The sequence below is a fragment of the Jaculus jaculus genome, chromosome 5, assembly GCF_020740685.1.
Source record: "Jaculus jaculus isolate mJacJac1 chromosome 5, mJacJac1.mat.Y.cur, whole genome shotgun sequence".
Taxonomy (NCBI): Eukaryota; Metazoa; Chordata; class Mammalia; order Rodentia; family Dipodidae; genus Jaculus; species Jaculus jaculus.
The window spans coordinates 91638230-91663360 of record NC_059106.1 but is presented as its reverse complement, the minus strand read 5'-3'; the positions used below and the strand labels follow the sequence as shown (position 1 = coordinate 91663360).

The window sequence follows — 25131 nt, the reverse complement described above, 5'->3', positions numbered from 1 at the left end:
CCTGGGACTCCAGAATGAGTTCCAGGTTAGCCTGGGCTAAAGTAAGACCCTACCTCAAAAGGGAGAAGGGGGAGGGGCTGGAGAGCTTGTTCAGTGATTAGGATGCTTGCTGGCAAAGCCTAATGATCCTGATTCAATTCCTCAGTACCCACATAAAGCTAGACACACAGTGACACATATGTCTGGACTCTTTCTCTTAAAAAAAAAAAAAAGACAGCCTTCCACAATAGAGATGTGTTCTTTAGTTACCAGTACATGAATGGCTGTGCTCCCCTCCCCCACTAGAACTCCATATATATATATGACATAAAAGCCAAAAGCAGAGCTGGGCGTGGTGGCGCACACCTTTAATACCAGCACTCGGATGCCAAGGTAGGAGGAGTGCCATGAGTACAAGGCCACCCTGAAAATACAGAGTGAATTCCAGATCAGCCTTGGCTAGAGTGAGATCCTACCTAAAAAAAAAAAAAAAAGGAAAGAAAAAAGAAAGCCAAAACCATCAGATTTAAACTAGCCATTACAGGATGTGAACTCAGCTGAATGTCTACTTTAGTAGCTCCAGTCTCCGAGAAGTATTTTTCTGCTGCATTGTCCTGATGAACTTCCATCCTTGATCTTCCTCCCTGAGCTTCAACTTATGGCTCCATCATACTTCATCCTACAGTCACAGGAAAAAGGAAGGGAAGGCTTGAAGATGCTACACGTGATGCTTTTGTTTACAACCTATTGGACAGAATGGATGAGGCAAGGGAGGCTTGAAATTATGGTCATTTACTGGGTTCACTGTCATCCCAATAAATCAGCGTCCTCTCCTGAGGAAACAAAAGAAGACAGACTATTGGGTGGCAATTAACACTCTGCCCCAAAGACATATAAACAATATTAATACTGGTTATTTCTAGAGACAGAATCATAGGTGATTTTAGTGTTTTTTTTTCTACTTAAGTATAGGTCATAAAATGTATTTACTTTGCAAAGAAAAATAATTAGTTCATTTTTCAATACAAAGCTTTCTTCAGATGACAAGTGAAATAATAGAAGAGCTCAAAATAAACTAGCTCAAGGTCATTCTAGCAGCCAGTGAACTTGTCTAACAGACTTTATACTTATTGAAGATCCAGTGTGTGGTAGATTCTTCAACGCAGAGCTCTTTTTAAGTAGACTTTGAAAACGTTTAACCTGAGTCAGATAGAATCACATATCTCCTCTTCATGGGAATAGTGCAAGATAGTCACCGGGGGAAGGATAATGTGCTGTTCATAAAAAATAAAAAGCTATAGCCAGTCATAGGCCTATAATCCCAACACTTGGGATGTGAAGACAAGAGGATCAAGAGTTCAAGGTTGGACTAGACATGATTCAGTGGTTAAGGCACTTACCTGCAAAGCCTAACAACCTGGGTTTGATTTTCCAGGACCACATGAAGAAGGCCAAATGCATGTAAAGATAGATGTACAAAGTGATGCATACATCTCATGTTCCTTTGCAGTGGCTGCAGGCCCTGGTGCACCAATTCTCTCTCTCCCCTTTGTTTCTCTCCTTGAAAATAAATAAATTTAAAAAAAAAAAGAGGTCTTCTGGTTAAGATGGCAGTGTAGGTACCACGCCAAAGCAGCCTGGGGGAAAAAAAAGACCAAAAAACTCAACAAAATACACACTTTTACTAAAAAGTGAGGTGTATAGGAAATTGAAGCAGCAGTGGAGAAGTAGAAGAGATCCACAGCATCCAGAGCCCGCACAGGCTGGCAAAAGCGGCCCTGGCACCTCCGCCAAGCGCGGCAGCATGGGGTGCACCAGAAAGCCGCCAGACTCAGCTCCAGCCACAGGAAAAGCCAGGTGCGGGATTTTCCCCTCACACCGCGCTCTCTGCAACTCAGGACACATGAAGGGAGAGCGGCAGTGAGCAACGGAGGAGCAGACCGTGAGGTAGAAGAACATGTGGAACAGCGAGAGAACCAGAGCAGCTGCGGCTCCCTCCCCTCCCCCACCACCTGAGCCCAGCTCCAATGAACAGAGGAGCATCCCGGACCCGGACACGCCAACTTGGGCCGACAGCAAGACCCAAGCAGGAGCACAGTCCAGCGGCAACATCACTGCCTTGGACACTGGTAACAGTGGCCCCAGCAGCAGCAGACCCAGCAGCAGCAGCTTCAGTGGAAGCAGTGGCAGTGGACCCAGCAGCAGCAGCAGAAGCAGCAGCATTGGCTCCAAAAGTGGCAGCTACAGCAGCAGCAGCAGCAGCAACAGCGGTGGGCCCAGCAGCAGCAGCTTCAGCTGCCGACAGACCCAGCAGAGGCACCTTTAGCAGCAGCAGTTCCAGCAGCTGGGGTGCTAATCTACAGGGCCACAGTTGCCAGGCTTGGTTTGCCCCGCAGGAAAAGCCAGTGCCCAGCTCCGGAAATCAGAGCAGCAGCCCGACAACCCAGGCAGCAACTTGACTAAGACCAAAATCATTCAAGGTAACTGGGATTGCACCAGGGAAAGGTCTCACTTGGTCACAAGCTGAATTGGATCCCTCAACAAACCAGAAATCTTAACCTCTATGTTGATAGAGGATCTGGTTGTTATAATAACAACTCTGGCAGACATACTTGGGGCCTTTTTTGATTGAATGGGTACAGTGTTTAGTTAACTTTTAGAATCCACCTGTATTTTATTCCACTCAGCCAACTTGAATACTCCCATAGCAGGGAAACTCAACCCCTAGGAACACCTTTGTAGATACTCTGTGAGTCTTAAGAGCCACACCTAACACCTTAAGCTCCTACCCTGAAAATATATAACATCAAATCAAGTGATACAGCTAAGAATACCCAGCTAGCTCAAAAATCCAAGCATTAACTTAATCCAAGATGCCAAAATATATACATTATAACACAAACACTAAAAAACAAGAAGATATAAATCTACCTAAAAGTATTAATGCATCAGAAATGATCTCCAGTGAGAACGAGTTAGAGGAAATGCCTGAGAAAGATTTCAAAAGAATGATTGTAAATATGTTCAAAGAAGTCAGGGAACAAATCAAAAGAGTCAAAGAGGAACTCAAACAGGAAATCAAAGGAATCAAAGAAGATGCAGGACACCAATTTCATGAAATAAAGAAGGCAATACAAGACAAAAATAAGGAAATAGAAATAATAAAGAAAAACCAGTCAGAATTACTAGCAATGAAGAACACAGTTAATGAAATAAAAAACTCTGTAGAAAAATTCACCAGTAGAATGGATGAAGGAGAGGACAGAATATCTAAGCTAGAAGACCAGATGGCAGATCTAATACAGGCCAACAAAGAGGAAGACAAACTTATAGAAAAGTATGAGTGGGAATTTCAAGATATTCGGGACACTATGTAAAGATCAAATATAAGAATTCAGGGCATAGTAGAAGGAGAAGAATTCCACTCCAAAGGCATAGTAGGCATCTTCAAAAAAATCATAGAAGAAAATTTCCCCCAAATTGGGAAAGAGGTGCCAATGCAGATACAGGAAGCCTTTAGAACCCCAGCCAGACAAAACCTGGAAAGAACCTCTCCTCACCATATTATAATCAAACTTCCAAACATACACAACAAAGAAAAAATATTGAAAGGAGTTAGAGACAAAAATCAAGTTACCTACGAAAGCAAGCCCATCAGGATTACAGCAGATTATTCAACACAAACTTTTAAAGCCAGAAGGGCTTTGAGTGATATATTCCAAGTTCTGAAAGATAACAACTGTCAACCAAGGTTACTTTATCCTGCAAAGTTATCCATTCAAATAGACGGAGAAATAAGGACATTCCATGACAAAAGCAGGTTAAAGGAGTATTTGAAGACAAAAGCAGCTCTACAGAAAATACTTGATAGGATCCTCCATGCTGAAGACAAGGAAAAGCACACATATAAGGAACCTAGAAAAAACAAGCAATACTCAAATACTACTTAACACAGGAGAGCACAGGTAGAATCGGAACCACAAAAAAAAAAAAAAGAGGCAAACATAAATACACACCTTTCAATAATATCTCTTAATATCAATGGCCTCAATGCCTCAAAGAAAAGACATAAGTTTGCAGACTGGGTTAAAAAGCAAAATCCTACAATTTGTTGTCTCCAAGAAACTCACCTTTCTACAAAGGATAGATATTATCTTAGGATGAAAGGTTGGAAAACGGTGTTTCAAGCAAATGGACCTAGAAAACAAGCAGGGGTTGCTATCCTAATATCTGACAAGCCAGACTTCAGTCCAAAGTTGGTCAAGAAAGATAAGGAAGGTCACTTTATATTTATTAAGGGCACACTCCAACAGGAGGACATTACAATCCTAAACATATATGCACCTAACATGGGGGCTCCCAAATTTATCAAACAAACACAATTAGAACTAAGGTCACAGATAACACCAAACACAGTGGTGGTAGGTGATTTTAACACCATACTCTCATCAATTGACAGGTCATCCCGGGAAAAAATAAACAGAGAGGCATCTGGACTAAATGAGGTCATAGAAGGAATGGACCTAACAGATATATACAGGACATTTCTTCCAAAGGCTGCAGAATATACATTCTTTTCCACAGCACATGGAAAACTCTAAAATAGACCATATATTAGGACACAAAGCAAATCTTAACAAATTCAGGAAAATTGAAATAATTCCTTCCATTTTATCTGACCACAATGGAATTAAACTACAAATCAGTAGCAAGAAAGGCTATAGAGCATACACAAAATCATTGAAATTAAACAATACACTACTAAATGATGAATGGGTCAATGAAGAAATTAAAAAAGAAATCAAAAAAATTATAGCGTCAAACAATAATGAGAACACAACATATTAAAATCTCTAGGACACAATGAAGGCAGTTCTAAAGAGGTAAATTTATAGCCTTAAGTGCCTATATTAAGAAATTAGAAATGTCGCAAGTAAACGACCTAATGCTTCACCTTAAAGCCTTGGAAAAAGAAGAACAAGGCAAACCAAAAATCAGCAGACGGGAAGAAATAACAAAGATTAGGGCAGAAATTAATGAAATAGAAAAAAAAAAATCCAAAGAATTAATGAAAAAAAGAGTTGGTTCTTTGAAAGGATAAACAAGATTGATAAACCTTTAGCAAATCTGACCAAAAGAAAGAGAGAAGAGACACAAATTAATAAAATCAGAGATGAAAAAGGTAACATCACAACACATTCCAGAGAAATTCAAAAAATCGTAGGGACATACTATAAAAGCATATACTCCACAAAGTATGAAAATCTGAAAGAAATGGATGATTTCCTTGATTTATATGACCTACCTAAATTAAATCAAAATGAGATTAAACACTTAAATCGACCTATAACAAACATGGAGATCTGAACAGTTATCAATAATCTCCCAACTAAAAAAAGCCCAGGCCTAGATGGATTCACTGCTGAATTTTATCAGACCTTTAAGTAAGAGCTAACACCATTGTTTCTTAAGCTTTTCCAGGAAATAGAAAAAGAAGGAATTCTACCAAACTCCTTCTATGAGGCCAGCATCACCCTGATACCAAAACCAGGCAAAGATAGAACAAAAAAAGAAAATTACAGACCAATCTCCCTCATGAACATAGATGCAAAATTTCTTAACAAAATATTGGCAAACAGAATACAAGAGTATATCAAAAAGATCATTCACCGTGACCAAGTAGGCTTTATCCCAAAGATGCAGGGATGGTTCAATATGCAAATCTATAAATGTAATACATTATATAAATGGGTTGAAGGACAAAAATCACATGATCATCTCATTAGACGCAGAGAAAGCATTTGACAAAATCCAATATCCCTTCATGATAAAAGTCCTACAGAGACTGGGAATAGAAGGAATGTATCTCAATATAATAAAAGTTATTCATGACAAACCTACAGCCAACATATTACTAACTGGGGGAAAACTGGAAACTTTTCCACTAAAATCAGGAACAAGACAAGGGTGTCTACTGTCCCCACTTTTATTTAATATAGTTCTGGAAGTCTTGGCCATAGCAATAAGGCAAGAGACACACATAAAAGGGATACAAATTGGAAAGGAAGAAATCAAGTTATCATTATTTGCAGATGACATGATTCTATACATAAAGGACCCTAAAAACTCTACTAGCAAACTGTTAGAGCTGATCAAAACCTACAGCCATGTAGCAGGATACAAAATAAGTACACAGAAATCAGTAGCCTTCATATATGCTAACAACAAACACACAGAAGATGAAATCAGAGAATCATTCCCATTCACAATTGCATCAAAAAAAAATAATAATAATAAAGTTCCTTGGAATAAACTTAACCAAGGAAATAAAGAATCTCTACAATGAGAACTTTAAAACACTCAAGCGAGAAATTGCAGACAACACTAGAAAGTGGAGAAACATCCCCTGTTCCTGGATTGGAAGAATCAATATTGTGAAAATGGCAATCTTACCTAAAGCAATCTACACATTCAATGCAATCCCTATCAAAATTCCAAAAGCATTCTTCATGGAAATAGAAAAAACAATCCAAAAATTCATTTGGAATCACAAAAAACCTCGAATATCTAAAATAATACTGAGCAACAAAAATAAGGCTGGTGGTATCACCATACCTGATTTTAACCTATACTATAGAGCCATAGTAACAAAAATAGCGTGGTACTGGCACAAAAACAGACATGTAGAACACTGGAACAGAATAGAGAACCCAGATGTAAGCCCACGTAACTATAGCCACATGATATTCGATAAAAATGCCAAAAATACTAATTGGAGAAAAGACAGCCTCTTCAGCAAATGGTGTTGGGAAAACTGGATTTATATCTGCAGAAGGATGAAAATAGATTCTTTTCTCTCTCCATGCACATGAATTAAGTCCAAATGGATTAAAGACCTTAACATCAGACCTGAAACTCTGAAACTGCTACAGGAAAAAGTAGGGGAAACCCTTCAACATGTTGGTCTTGGCAAAGACTTTCTGAATACAACCCCAATTGCTCAGGCAGTAAAACCACAAATTAGTCACTGGGATCTCATGAAATTGCAGATTTTGCTCTGCAAAGGACACAGTGAAAAAAGCAAAGAGGCAACCTGCAGAATGGGAAAAAATCTTTGCCAGGTATATATCAGATAGAGGATTATAATCTAGGATATTCAAAGAACTCAAAAAGTTAAATAATAAGGAATCAAACAAGCCGATCAAAAAATGGGTCACGGAGCTAAATAGAGCATTCTCAAAGGAAGAAATATGAATGGCATATAAGCATCTAAAAAAGTGTTCTACGTCACTAGCCATCAGGGAAATGCAGATTAAAACTACATTGAGATTCCATCTCACTCCTGTCAGATTGGCCACCATCATGAAAACAAATGATCATAAATGCTGGCAGGGATGTGGAAAAAGAGGATCCCTTCTACATTGCTGTTGGGAATGCAATCTGGTCCAGCCATTGTGAAAACAGTGTGGAGGTTCCTAAAGCAGCTAAAGATTGATCTACCATATGACCCAGCTATAGCACTCCTAGGCATATATCCTAAGGACTCATCTCATTTCCTTAGAAGTACGTGCTCAACCATGTTTATTGCTGCTCAATTTATAATAGCTGGGAAATGGAACCAGCCTAAATGTCCCTCAACTGATGAGTGGATAATGAAGATGTGGCACATTTATACAATGGAGTTCTACTCAGCAGTAAAGAAAAAAGAAGTTATGGAATTTGCAGAAAAATGGATGGACCTGGAAAGGATTATACTAAGTGAGGTTACCCAGGCCCAGAAAACCAAGCGCCACATGTTCTCTCTCATATGTGGATACTAGCTACAGATGATTGGGCTTCTGTGTGAGAATGAAAATACTTAGTAGCAGAGGCCAGTAAGTTAAAAAGGAGACATAAAGGGAAGAGAAAGGAAGGGAGGAGAGTACTTAATAGGTTGATATTGTGTATATGTAAGTACAATGATTGTGATGGGGAGGATGGAGAATGGAATTTCAAAGGGGAAAGTAGGGAGAGGGAAGGAGGGAATTACCATGTGATTTTTTTTATAATCTTGGAAAATGCTAATAAAAATTAAAATAAAAGACTTCAAGGTTATCTTCAGTCACACAGAGCTTGTGGGCAGCCAGAGCTACATTAGATAATGTCTCAAAAAATAAATAAAAGTAGTTTTTGTTACCTCTATTAGAGAGAGAGAGAGTGCCTATGTTGGCAGCTACCTCTGCTCACACAGCCACTAAAGAATATAGTTTTCTTCCATCTCACTGACTGACAATTACTTGGCCACTGTTCTTATCTGAGTGTTCTCAGATAAGACCGGACACTTCTGTTCAAACATCTTTGGAGAAAAACCACATACCATATGTCTACATCAAATGGTTAAACAAATTATATAAACTTACCTTTTTCCATCAAAACTTATTAAAGACAAGTATTTATTTTTTCCAAAAAAATTTTTTATTAATTTCCATGATTATAAAAAGTATCCTGTGGTAATGTCCTCCCTCCCCCCACTTTCCCCTTTGAAACTCCATTCTCCATCATATCCCCTCCCCATCTAAATCAGTCTCTCTTTTATTTTGATGTCATGATCTTTTCCTCCTCTTATGATGGTCTTGTGTAGGTAGTGTCAGGCACTGTGAAGTCATGGGTATCCAGGCCATTTTGTGTCTGGGGGGAGCACATTGTAAGGAGTCCTACCCTTCATTTGGCTCTTACGTTCTTTCCACCACCTCTTCTGCAAAAGACCCTGAGCCTTGAAAGATGTGATAGAGATATTGCAGTACTGAGCACTCCTGTCACTTACTTTCCATCACCATGATGCCTTCTGAGTCATCCCAAGGTCACTGCCATCTGGAAAGAGAAGATTCTCTACCAAAAGTGAGAGTAGCATTAATATAAGGGTATGAACATTAAGAGAAGTGCTAACTGGGCAGTTTGATAAGCATAGTATAAACATTTAGCCAGACAGCAGCAGATGTTACACCCCTAGGGCTCATGCCTACCCATTTTAGGTTTTCAGTATCAGGGAGGTATTTCCTCCCATGGAGCGGGCCTCCAGTCCAATTAGAGGGCCGTTGGTTTCCACCATGACAGACATGCCACTATTGCACCCATTGGCTCATTTGGCCTGACTGAGAGCCAAGTATTTATTGAGGGAAGTACAGAGCCAAGGAAAGGCACCCACATAGCTAGAGATTCCATGTGTAGGGTCTAGAAAAAAGCATGGACAGAAAAAAGAAAGTTCAAGAAGCTCTTGCCGTGTGGGTAGCTGGAGGTGATAGAGGAGTTCATGTGGAGTCTAAGAGCTAGGGGCCCAGCCAGGGGAAAAGCCACCCACAAGTGGACATCCCCAAGCGATCAGAGAGCCTGCCCTCTCCTTGCAAAGATAGTTATAATCTTTCTGTGGAGGTGGGCTGTCTTCTGACTCATGAACCAGAGGGACAGCTGGTTGGTTAGTGCTAGGGACTATCTCAGGAGGAGGTTAGCCCTGGCACAAGTTCTGGGGGCTGAACTTGACCAACCACAGTGTTTAAATTCTATGAAAAACCTCCTTCCCAGGAAGGGTCCTGATTGTTTGTGGAAAAACAGGTCTCTAGGGGACTAGGCAAAGAAATAAAAAGATCATCTGTGATTTCTAGCAAGTGCAAACTTTCCTAAGCTTTTTACCTTCAGGGGTCCACCCTAACTGTACTCCCCTCCCATGAGAAGACACCGTAACTGCTGTTAGAGGACCAGGAGCAATAACGTCAGATCGTGAACTACTTCCTGCTGAATGGGACCCAAAGTTGTGGCAATTAGAGAGTCTTTCCCAGAGCGGGGAACTACTCTAAAGGACCCCAAAAGTGTATTGATGGAGTACAGGAAGATAGTCTTGAAAGAGAATGTTGGGGAGAAAGAATAAAAGGAGTTAATGAGAAGTGAGCACACAGCGATCTGGTCACCTTCAGGGTTATCCTTCTTGTGGACTTCTAGGCCTTGGGGAACATGTGAGGGAACCCAAATAGTTGGAGTTGGATTGTTTCAGGACCATCTGAGCATGAGCTGGCTGAGATTTTCTTCTAAAACTGTACATTGAATGGTACAATTGTGTCTGACATAGTCTAAATCTGTTTCTGTATGACTCGTAAAACAGACGAGATATTAGCAGAGTTATTAGGAACATATACATAACATTTAACTTTGATAATGTTGAATATACTACATTTTGTATAATAACCTTCCAGAGTGTACCTTTTTAAATTTGTCCTGGGGGTAGCCAGGGCCAAAGGTTGGTGCCATAGAACCACTGAGTACCAGTAAAGGCTGTACAAATATATTCTTGATCTCAGGACTTATTTAAGGATGTACTGGCAAGTTAGAAGGGATTCACTATTGTTCCCAGTATGAGGAAGTCTTTTGAATAAAGAGACCTTTGGTGAGAGTCATCTGTACATATAGTCTACAGTTGAAAATAAGCCTTTTGACATCTATGATTGTTTTTCCTTGTTATAGAATTAGAATTATTAGAGATGGGGACAACATATCTTAAGACCTTGTTTGTTTCCCCTCTTAGAAAGCTCTTGTAGTATTATTTAATAGACCATTCATATATTTGGGGAAATATCTTTATCTTTGGTTATACACTTCTCTCTGAGTGTTTAAGACCAAGCATATAGTCAAAATTTAAACAAGCATTAATTTTGGAGGTCACTAATGAAAACCTTAAAATCTTTGCTAGAGCCGGGCATGGTGGTGCATGCCTTTAATCCCAGCACACGGGAGGCAGAGGTTCTAGAAGGACAGCCATGAGTTCAAGGCCACCCTGAGATTATACAGTGAATTCCAGGTCAACCTGGGCTACAGCAAGACACTACTTGAAAAAGCAAAAAATTAAAATCTTTGCTTTAAGAACCTATGCTTCCATGACTGTACATATTTAACCCAAGTGCAACTGTTTTCTTTTCTCTAGGGTATTTGCTGTCCTTTCTGCTCTCAGATCTCAGTGGTGTAGTAGAGAAATTCCAGACCCAGCAAATAGCACTTGGGCCAAGAAGTATTCCCTTGTGGAGGTAAAGTACAAAACCTCAGGGGCTGTTGGTTAGTGGGATGCTAGTGATGATTTTAATAAGGTTCCCATTGCAATCACAAGGACCTGGGGCTCAGATCCTATGGATGAGGTAGCAGTGAGTCATGGTTCTTAGTTTTCTTCCCAGACTCAAGAGCAACCTATGCACAGGAACTGAAGCTTATGACCAAAAGACTAAAAATATCATACAGAAACCCTACATATACCCCTCTTCACTTCAACTTATTTCAAAAGGAAAAAAAAGTATTTTGCCATTTGGTAAGCACTATCCTGAACACTGACTCATCCAAATTCAAGATAATTAAAGCTTTTGATTTTCCTCATCCTGCTGAAGCATAGACCAGACAAATAAAAGAAACTCTAGTTCAGCTTAGGCAAGATACCAGTAACTTTAAAGGGGAGGTTTGCCAGGCTGACAAGTGAGAGAGAGAGCTGAGAGTAAAGGGGAAGGGGCAGCGGGGGGGGGGGGGGGGCATCATTGGAGTACAGCCTGAGTGCTTACGGCACCTGAGTGACAGAGCAAGACTGCATTTAAGAAGGGCAGGAGAGGGAAGCTGCATAACAACCTTCTTCTTCCTAGTGCCCCAGGCTCCCCTGGAAGCCCTTCTCCAAGATTCTTTAAGTCTCAGGGAGCTCAGGCCAGTGTCTGTTCAGGAAAGCTACCTTAGCTTTAGGAACTTAAATCAGAGCAGTTCAGTGATACTGAAACAGGGCTGAAGGACAACCCAGCCTTTGCTCCTTACCCTGTGTGTGACTCAGGCAACTTGGCCAACTTTCTGAGCTCCAGTTCCGTCCTTTGTATACATACTGTTGTGAAGACTAAATAAAGCAACATGTGGAACACTTGCTTTTCACTTTGTTTGTTTTGGTTTCATTGTTTTCTTTTTGAGATAGCCTTAGGCTGATCTCAAACTCACAACAACCCTGTCTCAGCCAGCCAACTGCTGGGATTACAAGTATAATCCACTACACTTGCTTCTTCTCATTTTTCTTTTTTTTGCAAGAAGGCCCATACTTTAAGACTCCTCTCTGTTAAGGGATTTTGTTCTCATTAAGTTACAATAGCATGAACAGTGATATGATGTAAGCATAAAAGCAACATGTTATATATTGTTCATTAATCTAATATATAATTATAGTATATGTGTCAGATGCTCATGTATTTATATAGAACATATATAGTGATTCCTATTTGGCAAGCCCTTTGAAAACACTTCATATGCTGATATTCAGTCCATTGGCAACTGTAAGGGGATGTGCTGTTATTATCCTCATTTTCAGATGAGGAAACTAAGGTACACAGGACAAGTAACTTGTCCAAAGTCAGCTACACATGATGGGTCCTGATTCTACATTCAAGCAGGATGAGAAGACACTATACTTTCATAATTGTCTAAAGTAGGTTTTTTTTGTATGATGGGGTAACTTTTATACACACCCATATATCTGTGAACAGGATTTTCATAGAAACCTACATACAATATATCTGTGAGAAGCTCATTATGGTGGCTGCTTCTGAAGACTGGTAATATGAAAACTACTCAATTTTTTTATTACATTTTCTTTTTGAACTTTAAAAAAGGCTAGGGAACTATGAATATATACTTATTTTGTAAAAGTAACCAGTGAATGAGAAAAAAAATTTAAATTAAGTTGTTTAAAGATGGCCTCTCAATGAAGGCCTTGAGGCAGCCTCATAACCAATATGGCTTGATTCCTGAAGTCAGTGGCTGTTCATAAAGAACCAAACTTCACTCCTGGGGCTTGGTTGAGGCAGGCAGAAAATAGAAATACAAGACTGCCCTTCTCTAGCAAAATGTGCTTTTTGAAGATGTGGCTGAAAAAAACAGGCCCAGTCATAAAGGAGATCAGTGGGATGTTACTCAACTTGGAAAACTTAAAACTAGTGTCCAGAAGCTAAGGCAATGGGGCTGGAGGGGCTTTCCCCAGGGGCCCCACTCTGGGAGTGTCGTATTTATCAGTACTACTTACTGAGTCTTCCACGGGGGGCTGAGAAAAAGCTCACCTGACAAAAGATCCAACTTCTTCAGCCTAGAAACCTCCCACCTCTCTGGCAACAGTGCTTTGCATGTTCTAAACCAGACCTACATACCAGGCAGATTGGGTAATGACCAGGCAAAAGCAGCTTGAGAACACCCTCTATGGAGGTCTGAAAGTGCCATCACTCAGTTTCATGACATTTGCCAGTCCCAAAGTATGTATGGCCATATGGAACCAAATCCCTCTCACACAATTCAGCACTTAATAAGCTGCAGAGGTTGATCAGGTTTTCACAGCCAAACATTGGCAAGTTGGGACTAGTTTTCAGTATTTGCCCTGTCCCAAAACTGTTGTTTTGTTGGTTTTCTTTGTTTTGTTTTGTTTTTTTGGTCATCTTTCCCTCCCTTAAGACATGGTCTGAGTTTTAAGACATAGTCTAAGTGAGCAGATATAGATTGCAGACATGTGAAAAATAGCTTCATGTGCCAAGAACCTTGTGGATGGTGTCTCTGCTGCTAGGAGGCTAGAGGAAAGAGTAGTCAATGAGAGTCTCATGAAAGGGGTTAGGGCCAAGTAGGGTGACATGTTAGTGGCACTAAAGGGAAACTATTTGGAAGCAGAAATAGGAAAGATGGCCAGGATAAGGGCTGGATTCTTTATAAGTAAGCCCCAAGGTAAAAGGCATGGGGTTCTATTTCAGAAAGGCCATGCAATCTATGTTGGTAGGAGAACAACCTGATCAAAGCCTGTTAGAAATGTGAACGAAGTGTGGAGGATCTGGACTCAGGAACTTAGAGTAAACTCAGAAAGTAGAGAGAGAAAAAAAAAACAACACCTAAGACATGGAAGAACTGGAAACAAAGGGAAGTAAGAAAGTAATGAATTATGAAAACCATAAGCCAATTTTGTCTATCACAAACAAAATTAGCTAGAGGGGGAAAAAGATGAAAATATCTTCCAGAAATGGTGTGCAAGTGGTCTTTTTTAAATGTAGATCTGACAACATTACCTTACCTAAAACCACTTAGTAATTCTAAAGAAAAAGTTTCAAGAATATACCAGTTCCCTTGCCTGCCACTTCACACCTGGAAAACACCCTCTATCTTTCCAGACTCATGTCCTCATTCACCTGTCTTGCCTTTCCACACCAGCCCTGCCTCCACCCAGAGAACAGTAAATGTACAGCTTGATCCACATATACAAAGACTGGCCAGTGGCGGCATCCCTGGCTCTGGCCTCTCTACCTCCCTACCTGCTTGTCTGACCTCCAAATTTTAAGGATATAACATTTCTCACCTGAGGCCAAGGCAGTGCAAGTTGTGAGGCTTTGGGAACCCAGGGAAAAAGGTTATCAAGGTGACCTACAGGGTGACTTGAGCTTTCTCTTCCTTTCTCCCAGGAGAAGACACAGCTATCTGTGGAGAGGTTCCTGATGACCTGGACCAGTCCTGAAGAACCTGAACCCCTGATCATCAGTGAGGTCCTTTATAAAGTGACCCCAGTTTTCAGACATGCTCGCTGCCCCAGCTGGCTAGGGAGGGAACATGGAACTCAAAGTCACTGTACTTTCAAAGAAGAAGACACAAGGCACAGTGCCTCGAGCCCTCAATCTCCAAGCACTCTCACAGCAGAGACAAGTCAGCTAGTGGACATGTACAAGGTGCTAGGGAGCCGGGGCCCAGGCACAAAGGCCAGAAACCCAACCAGCCCCATGGCCGTCATCACAGTGGACTACCTTCCTAACCGTGAGGGCTATTTACCCTCCAACATCGATGACCTCCCTCTCCCGGAGTCTCTTTCCACAAACCCTTCAGAAGATCCACAGCCTCAGCACATCTCTCTTTCTGTTTTTTCACCAGGCTTCCTTTGCCCACTCACCTCCCGTGACGAGAGGCTGACTCTGGATCAGTTAAAGATGGGGTGCAATTCCCTCATGATGAGTGGTGAACCTTGATGCCTAGAAAATTCAATGTGTACCCCATTTGTGAGAATTATAAGGACAGCATGCCCCATCTACTCAGCCTCTACTTCAGTGCAATCAGATCTGGCTGTAGCTAGAGGGCAGGCCAGCCAGCTCTTACTCTCAGAAATTAAGTGAGCCTTTCCCAAGGCCTTAAGATGACATCCTCCACCATGTGGATCTACAGACTCAAATCTGGGCTCCTGGCAACCTGCTTCGCCACAATAACCAGGAAGGGAAACAAGGAGGAGAGTGGAAGCCAAAGAGCTTAGGAGATAATTCATGTAACAACTACTGATAAAGCTTCCACTATCCAACAGAACCGTGATAACAGCAATGCACTGTCCAATACAGGAGGCATTTGCCACACTGTTACCTCTTAGGATATATCTAGCATGACTGATGAACTGGATTTTTAGTGTAATTAAACAACCACACATGACTAATAGCTTCTGCATCAAAAAGCATAAGCCTAGATGGACCATATGCATTAGTGAGAATTAAAAGGAGTCTTTTGTGACTTAAGAGCAGGTTGATGTGGAGAGCTATTAAACCTACCCTAAGTCTCTGGCCAAGTCAGATAGATTGCCTTTCTAAATCTCTGCAAAGGGGCTCTGGCCCCTTGTTTTTTTAGTTTCTGCTACAGCAGGTCCTGTCTTCAACATCAGAGCTAGCTCCAAATGTAAAACTTCAGCCTCCAAGAGTACAAGTTGTCCCCTTCTCTGAAGGCCGTTTTCAGACAGAGGACTATGAGCTGGCCCTCAGACAGCTCAGTATGAGCCTGGAAGACAATTCTTTTTCACAGCATGAACTTGCTACATTTTGCTCCTTTATAGTTATTCCCTCTGGCTTGTCACCCTCTCCTGGCCCACCGCTGGCTCTGTCTAGTGGGATAGAGCCACAGTCTAAACTGCTAATACTCTTTCCAAAAGAACAGGTTTTCTTAAATGCCAAGCCTGGGCCTATCCCCTTCCCTCTCCACTATACTAAGGACTTAGACTTAACAAGTGTATCTGTTTTTTGTACTTCTTCTTTCTCTTAACCTACCAAACTAAAAACATATCCACATAGCCCAGAAATAGAAGCATGTTTGCCCCCACTGTTCCAGACTTAATGTATATGGTTCTTGAAGGGCTTCTTTGAAAAGCATAAGCTCTTTCCTTTCCATCTCTATTTTCTTACACCCCTCAGCTCCCACACCATGGTTTCTGCATCCTAACATCAGTTTCAGCTTATAAAAAGTAAACAGTTGCCTGCTACTTTAATCCTACTTCATTGCAGAAGCCGGCTGAACTGTGCTTGCTTCCTTTTTCTGGGCCATTGCTACCTTCCTCCTCTCCATTACCAACTCCCTCCTCTTGCTTACTTCTCTGACAATACCTGTCATAAATGCAAAATTCCCACCACCACCACCACCATTTTAAGGCATATTTAAGCACATCTTTGGAAACTCACTGTGCCAAATGTTCTTTTCATGAATGTCAGAGGAATGGTAACTTGTTTTGCAATCTGCCTTACTTCTTACCCTCCATTTAAAACTTCAAATAAGGGGCTGGGGAGATGGCTCCGCAGTTCCAAGGTGCTTTCTAGCAAACCCTGACGGCCTGCATTCCATTGCCCAGTACCCACATAAAGCCAGACACACAGAGTAGCACATGCATCTAGAGTTCGTTTGCAAAGGCAAGAGGCCCTGGCATGCCAATTCTCTCCCTTCTTCTCTCTGCTTGCAAATAAATTAAAAAAAAAAAAAAAGCTGAGTGTGGTGGGGCATGCCTTTAATCCCAGCACTTGGGAGGCAGAGGTGGAACAACTGTCACGAGTTCAAGGCCACCCTGAGACTACATAGTGAATTCCATCCAGGTCAGCCTGGGCTAGAGCAAGACCCTAACTTAAAAGAAAAAAAAAAAAAAAAAAAAACCTCCAAAATGAGGTTGCAAGGCCTTCATTCTTCAGAAAAATTAGAAACTTGTAAATCTCACAATCCCATCCTAAAATCAACATAGATATATCTTTGCTTTGTTGAAGTACATCAACTTTCATAATCCTCTGAGACTTGACTACTACATTTAGAGTGCTGGAGTTAATTCATGGGAATCCCCATAGATTTTTTTTTTCCCCCTTGAGGTGGCAGGGATGGAACCCAGAGCATTGTCCATGCCAGGCAAACATTCCACCCAGACACCATCATCAAACCTTGTGTAAACGTTCTCACTAGGGAAATCTGAAAAAACCACCTTTTCAGTCTTGATTACCTTACAGGCAAGAAAGTCAAATTGTTAAGCAGTCTTTCCCCTTTACTTTTTTCCCTCTCTCCCGAAGTTTCAGCTTCCATCAGAAGCCTAAAGCTACAACTCAACTATCTCCTAGAGCCAGATAAAGAAATGTCAAGCTAGGTACACTAATTCCATTCTTTCTTTTCCTAACGGGGGTCTGTCCTATTGAGTCACCTGATGTGGCTGTCTCCTACCCCAATATCAAAGTTCAAGCCCTCCAAAGACTTATTTCCCCTCTCCTAGCCTACAGGATGCATTAAGCTTCCTAGGAAAAGCTTTACTCATTAAAGGTGAAACCTCATGAATAAAGAAGCTTAACCCTCATAAGGAAAGTACTGTCTCGGGTAAGACATCAGAAAGGTCACTTTTTCCACTCCTAAAACTGATGAGCAAGCAATTCAGGCCAGAGGATGAAGCTATAACTTGTCTGTCAAGCAAAGTTGCTGGATTGAATGTGGCGGGGGGAGGGGGGACCCATTCATTGGGCTGGCTGACCCACCCAAACAAGGATCTTATATCACAGCCACACCAGTAGTTTCTAACAGAATTCCCAACACATTAGAATCTCCCAAAACCCACACAGGCAGTTGTGATACATGTCCCCCCCAGAACTTCCTGAACAATGTCTTATACATCAATATGAAAAAGCTAACATTTCAAAAGTAGACTAAATAACTTCCAAAGTATACATATTAATGCCTGATAAGTATAAAGTCATCTATAAAGAAATGCTAACTAAATACCATAAAATAGTATTACCACATTAGCAAAGGTAACAGAAAAAAAATGTAGCCAGTATTACCACGTATTAATCAGGGAAACCAGTGTTAGTTGGCTTCTTCCTGGGACAGTGAGAAGCTGGGCAATTGTCCATAAAATCTGAATAAGCAATTAATTCCCTATAAATACAGCCTAAGAAAGCACAAATATCCTAATCTGGATGCAAGATTCCTCAATAGTACTGACAAAAATGGTGGCCCTTCAACAGATCTTGTGAAATAATATACTTGTACAAAAAAAATGTAGAATTTTAAAGCAATCTCTACTAGTTGTAAAACACGATCACTTTTGGTTCTAAGTAGAAAACAGATAATTAAACTTCAGTGTACCACTGACTTCTGTGATGCACTTGAGAAGTTTTTTTTTTTTTTTTTTTAATTATACGTTGACTCAAGGAATAGAACCAGCGCTTCGTGCATGCTACAGGTCTGACCTACAGCCCCAGCCCTTGTTTCACATACTAATATGCCTCAGATTAGGACAGCTCTTAGAACTGATAAAAAGACTAACATGGGGCTGGAGAGAAGGCTCAGTGGTTAAGGTGCTTGCCTGCAAAACCTAAAGATCTGGGTTTGATTCCCCAGAACCCATGTAAAGCCAGATGTACAAAATGGTACATGCATCTAGAGTTCACTTGCAATGGCTAGAGTCCTAGCACACCCATTGTACCTACCTCATAAATAAGTAGCATATTATATGGCTTTCTTTTAAAAAGTAAAATAGAAGCTGGGCGTGGTGGTGCACACCTTTTATCCCAGCACTTGGGAGGCCAGGTCATCCTGAGCTACAGTGAGACCCTATTTCAAAAAAACCAAAAAATTAAAGCCGGGCATGGTGGCGCACGCCTCTAATCCCAGCACTCGGGAGACAGAAGGAGGAGGATCGCCATGAGTTCGAGGCCAACCTGAGACTACATAGTGAATTCCAGGTCAGCCTGAGCTAGAGACCCTACCTCAAAAAACCAAAATAAATAAATAAAAGGTGGCCAGGTGCGGTGGTGCACCTTTAGTCTCAGCACTTGGGAGGCAGGGGTAGGAGGACTGCAGTGAGTTCAAGGCCACCCTCAGACTCCATAGTGAATTCCAGGTCAGCGGGCAAGACCCTACCTCAAAAAACAAAAGCAGAAAAAATAGATGGCATCACCAGGGATGGCGATGTCATAACAGAAGTCTTTGAAATCATTTGTATTAGAAGCCCATTTTCACTTCTAGTATGGATTATGGATTATAGGTAAAACCCAGTAAGATCTAAGCCCTGCTTGAGGATCAGGTTTGAAGGACCAAGTAGGAACAGTGTAAGGCAAATAGGTCAAGAAGGTTCTGCCAAGAGGGATTAATCTGTTAATGGAATGAGTTGTGTCAGTTATCTCCTAATCTGCTAATGAACTCTTAGGGTGAGATCATTAGGTTGTCTCTTATATGCACCCCTCTGGCCACATTACCATGACTTGTATCCTCCATCAGCAAAGACCTTTCAGAAGCCCAACCTAAGTCTTCAGAACAATGAGCAAAAACAGTCACTTTTCCTTATATCCTTATATCTCAGATATTGTTACAGCAACAAAACATGGTATAAAACATCTAATAGATTTAACTTCCAAGGGCTGATACTCAGTTCTTGCCACCACTGGTTAAGCTAAGCATTAGCATCATTACAGATGAGGCAACTGAGAAAAGTTAAATAACAAGCCACACAACTGACGTGTGGTACACCTGTTCAGCTCTATTATTTCATTCTATGCATGGATCAGTTCTACAAATTTACATCAAGCCCATAGTGGCTCATACCTTTTATCTCAGCACTCAGGAGGCAGAGGTAGAAGGATTGCCATGGGCTCGAGGTCACTGAGACTACATGGTGAATTCCAGGTCAGCCTGAGCTAGTGCAAGACCCTACCTTGGAAAACCAAAAAAATAAAACTAAAATAATAAAATTTACATCATGCTACGTTTTTACTGGGCAGCAAAAATTTGTTTCCATGTTTGTATACTTAAAGCCCATTCTTGATTTGAGAAATTAACCTAAAAGCCAGCTAAATTATTAAAACCAAGACAAATTTGACACTCCTAAAATTCGCTAACTCTCCTAGTGTGACATTTCATATTGTCAATTTGACAGGATCTAGACTTACCTAGGAGACAAACCTTTGAGGACATCTCTGCAGTAGTTTCTAGAATAGAATATGATGACAAGATCCACCCTAATGCAGACAGCACCTTCCCATGTGCTAGGATCTGGGCTGAACAGTCACCTCAGCACCAGCATGTACGTTTTCCGTGGATGCAATGTGACCAACTGCCTCTCACTCCTGCTACTGCTGTCCCTCTCACCGGGATGGACTTTATGCCTTCTTAAACTGAAGACAAAAGAAACCCTTAAGTTTTTGTCATATTTTGTCACAGCAATGAGAAAGTAAAACATATAGAAAGCATGATGGGACATCACTCCCAAAGCATTTGAAGAAAACCTCAACGGAATAAAGCATTCTGCGTTTGGGTCTGAGTGACAAGGGCTTACTGTGTAGCCATGGCTAGCCCTTGACTTGTAAATCCTGCCTCAAGCTAGGGGGCCATCTTGTCCAGCATGATGCCATTTAATCATCAAAATAATAGGATTTGCCAGGCGTGGTGGCACACTCAGGAGACAGAGGTAAAATTGCTGTGAGTTTGAGGACTGAGAATACAGAGTGAATTCCAGGTCAGCCTGGGCTAGAGTAAGACCCTACCTCGAAAAACAAACAAACAAAATAAATGAGATTTTGCCCTCACCTTCTGATTAAAAGTAACTCTCCTTCCACACAACAAAGCCACTAGTATTTTTCTAAACAAGGATAATTTAAGCAAAAAGGAATTAAGATAGTGGTCTTGATTTTATGGCTTTGCATGAGTTATAGAAGTAATTTTACAATGTCTTTTCCTTCATTCTATAATTGCCTCTAAACCTACTTAGCATCACTTGCCCAAGGGACAACACTAAAGAGGGTCTTACAAACTTCTCAAAGACCTGGATTTTCATTAGAAAAGCAAACACATCTCAGAGGATTTTCACTAATTTAAAATTACTATAATCTATTTTCAAACTCTGAGGAAATTACCTGGTGCTTTTATTAAAACCGCAATTCACTTGCTAAAATTCAGATTTAATCACCATTTTAGCAAGCTAATACATGGGACTCCTTTTAGAAACAGAAGCCCTAACTTTCTTCACCACAAAGGAAGCAAAAGGACATTTGTCTTTTTTCACATTTGAGAAAATACTGGCTGAGGTTTCTCTTCCACATCTTCAGATTTGACTATATTCTATCAAGAGATTGATAACAACCCATCCTCCCAGTAGTTAGAGGGCAATAAACTGGCCCCCAAGATCTCCTACTCTTGACCACCCTGGCCCCCAAGATCTCCTACTCTTGACCACCCATATATCCTACCAGCAGCTCCTAATTTGGACTAGCACCTAAGTAAACCCTTGAGCATGTAAGAAGTATATTACAAGATGAGGCATGAAATCAAGTTCAAACTAGAAATTCTAATCTCCAAGGAATACATGCAAATAAAAAAGTAGTGGTAGTACACACCTATCTAATCCTTAAAAAACCCCACCCAATTATCTATCTCAAAACAGAAGATCATGAAGGCCTAATCATGTTCACCTATGGGCGGGGCACATTTTATTGAGTTAACTTGGTGAATTCTTTCCAAGAGCCCCAACCGCCTGAATTTGATAAAATGCTCTAAGCATGTACTATGAGTGTAGCTACCTGCCAATGAAGCAAGTTCCTTGCAGAATACCAAACCTCAGGTGTGAAGCAAAGTTTATATATGTAGCTTCCAAAAAAAATTGTCCTAACACATTACTTACTCACTGGCATATGTAGTCTTTGATGAAATTCTACAAATGTTAAATATCAAAGTAATCTGGACCACCTTAAATTCTTTATTCTAGGCAAATGAAAAAAAAAAACTTCAAATTAGAAACATTTATAATCCAAAATCCTAGAAATGAATCAGCTGTCAAGATATGCAGCATTACCATGGGATATATTTTATAATCATGGAAAATGTTAATAAAAATTAAAAAAAAAGATATGCAGCATCATCGGGCTGGAGAGATTGCTTAGCGGTTAAGCGCCTGCCTGTGAAGCCTAAGGACCCCGGTTCGAGGCTCGGTTCCTCAGGTCCCATGTTAGCCGGATGCACAAGGGGGCGCACGCGTCTGGAGTTCGTTTGCAGAGGCTGGAAGCCCTGGCGCGCCCATTCTCTCTCTCTGCCTCTATCTGTCTTTCTGTGTCTGTCGCTCTCAAATAAATAAAAAATTTAAAAAAAAAAGATATGCAGCATCAATCTATTCAAGTAGCCAAAGCTAAGCTACCTCCCCCTACATTCTCGTTATCAAAACCCTGAAACTAGCCTGTCGCTGTCGGTTTTCCATGCCAGTAACACATTTCCAACTATTTAAGACCATAATTAAGCCGGTATCTTATGCACATCCAGGCACATTAGGACTTACCCCATCACCCAAACCAAGTGGGAAAACATTCAATCTCACTTTTTAAAATAAGATAACTTTAATATATGAACATACTATAAAATTTGATCACATGCCCATCTGATTGTCCTTTTTGTCCCCTCTCCCAATTCACTGAGGATCCTTCTCTTTCTAGGTAGACTTGTCTTCAAGCATTTCATACGTGTACTGTCATTTCTTTTCCTTCCATTTAGAAGTTAACTTACTCAACGCATTAGTACTTGCCTTCTGCCTAAGTGTCTTTGCATCAGCCCAGGCCAGTCTCATATTCAAGCTCATCCTCCCTCAGCCCCAAGTGCTAGGATGACAGGTATGTGCCACCACACCCAGAATGCACCCCAAGAAATGCAGTATCGAAGAATTTCAACCTCTACAATTAAAACTCTTGTTCCTGATTAATTCATGGAAACAAATTCATGAAAGAGGAAACTGAGCACTAAATGCTGAGATGCCAATTATGTGACTCAACACTAATTGCTTTTATAATCTGTAATACTTAACAGCGCTAATCTATTGATGTTGCAAGACACAACTTAAGTTACAAAACAAGCATTATCAAAAAACCATCAACCTTAGGTGGGTGTGACGGTGCAGACTTTTAATCCCAGCACTCGGGAGGCAGAGGTAGGGAGATCACCCTGAGTTCAAGGGCACCCTGAGACTACACAGTGAAATCCGGGTCAGCCTGAGCTAGAGTGAGACTTTACCTTGAACAACATAAAAAATAAATAAATAAAAATAAAATACAAAAATATCACCAACCTGGGCTGGAGAGATGGCTTACTGGTTAAGCACTTGCCTGCAAAGCCTATGGACCCAAGTTCGATTCTCCAGGTCCCATATAAGTCAGATGCACAAGGCAGTGGGCACATGCTCTGGAGTTCGTTTACAGTGGCTAGAAGCCCTGGCGTGCCCATTCGATCTAAATTTTAAAAAAGGCCATCAACCTTGACTCAAGTCAAGTGAAGATGCTACCTAATACTTTGTCCCTTTTAATTACTTTAAGAGATGCCAGTGAGCCTACTTTAAATTTGCTATTTCACTGTTTTCTGTAGTGCTTACAATCTTTTTCTATTTATTATTTGAGAGAGAAATAGGCAGAGAGACAATGGGCACACCAGGGCTTTCAGCCACTGCAAACGAACTCCAGATGCATGCGCCCCTTTGTGCATCTGGCTAATGTGGGTCCTGGGGAATCGAGCCTCAAACTGGGGTCCTTAGGATTTCACAGGCAAGCGCTTAACTGCTAAGCCGTTTCTCCAGCCCAACAATTTTTATTTTAAAGCAGATTACATGTCAGTCTAAGGGGAGACCTAGTAAAAATACAAGTGTCATAGCTTTGGCAACTACCTATATTCTCTGTTATTTTTTCTTCTTATATGTAACACTTTAAAACTGGAAGAGCTCAGGAAAGTAAGAAAAAAAAAAAAAGATGCTTGCTAGCACCTGGCTTTGATAGAATACTTCATTTAAATGACACTTTCAGTGTTAAGTGTTTTCATCTGAGGTCATATACTTAACAACTTATCCCAAGCAATTGAAACCCAAGTTTCTCATGTATCTTGCCTTCCCTGTTTTGAATTAATTCCTCAGCCAAAATGATCTCATTTCAATCACTCCTTTTTTAAGCTCCAAGTTAACAGAAACATGCCTGGGACTGGGGAGATGATTCAGTGGTTAAGTGTTTGCTATGCCAGTATTGAAGACTTGAGTTTGATCCCTTGTGCCCATATTAAAAAGTTGGGCAAGCCGGGCGTGGTGGCACATGCCTTTAATCCCAGCACTCGGGAGGCAGAGGTAGGATTGCTGTGAGTTTGAGGCCACCCTGAGACTCCATATTTAATTCCAGTTCAGCCTGGTGAGACCCTACCTTGAAAAAAATAAAAGGTGGGCATGATGCAAGCACACACCAGGGCTGACACAACTGGTCATGGGTCTAACTGAAAAACTCTATTTGAAGGAACTAAGGCAAAAGAGGACAAATTGACATTCTCTTCTGGCCCCCACACTGAACTCAACCATATACACCACCATGCATACTATAAAGACAACAAAACACAAACACAAAACATAGCCCAAATAAAAAGCTACAGGGCAACTCTACATCAACTAACCAACCAACATCAACAGAACCCAACAACCCAGTCGGGGACATGGCTCACTAACAGACTTGTCTAGCATACAAATCCCTACATCTGATCCTTGGCCATGCCAAACAACAAACCTTCACAACACATTTTGCAGATGCTGATAAATTGTAAGGTTCACCAAGTGTAATGTGACTGCCATGACACTATATATAACCTCTTTTTTAAGAAGTTCTAATATTTTATCTATCTGCAAGCAGAGGAGATAATAGGCACACCAGAGCCTCTAGCCACTGCAAATAAAATCTCCAAATACATGCACCACTTTATGTATGTGATTCTATGTGGGTATGGGGAATTGAACCAAGTTTACCAGGCTTTGCAAACACCTTAACTGCTGAACCATCTCTCCAGACCTATGTATAGACCCTTTTCAACAGACACATGGGCACAGTGGCATAT

The 25131-nt window shown here is 40.9% G+C and overlaps 1 protein-coding gene across 6 annotated transcripts in view; it reads left to right on the top strand.

The window, feature by feature from the left end:
* Il12rb2 (interleukin 12 receptor subunit beta 2) overlaps window positions 1-15530 on the top strand; it is an 87635-nt gene extending 72105 nt beyond the window's left edge. For all 6 annotated transcript variants that reach the window (XM_045148665.1, XM_004663180.2, XM_045148668.1 and 3 more), the window contains 2 exons: window positions 10928-11027; window positions 14445-15530. In XM_045148665.1, the coding sequence (XP_045004600.1) occupies window positions 10928-11027; window positions 14445-14999 (655 nt within the window). In that variant the 3' untranslated portion in view covers window positions 15000-15530. The remainder of the gene's footprint in view (window positions 1-10927; window positions 11028-14444) is intronic.
* Window positions 15531-25131: the final 9601 nt, after the last annotated feature.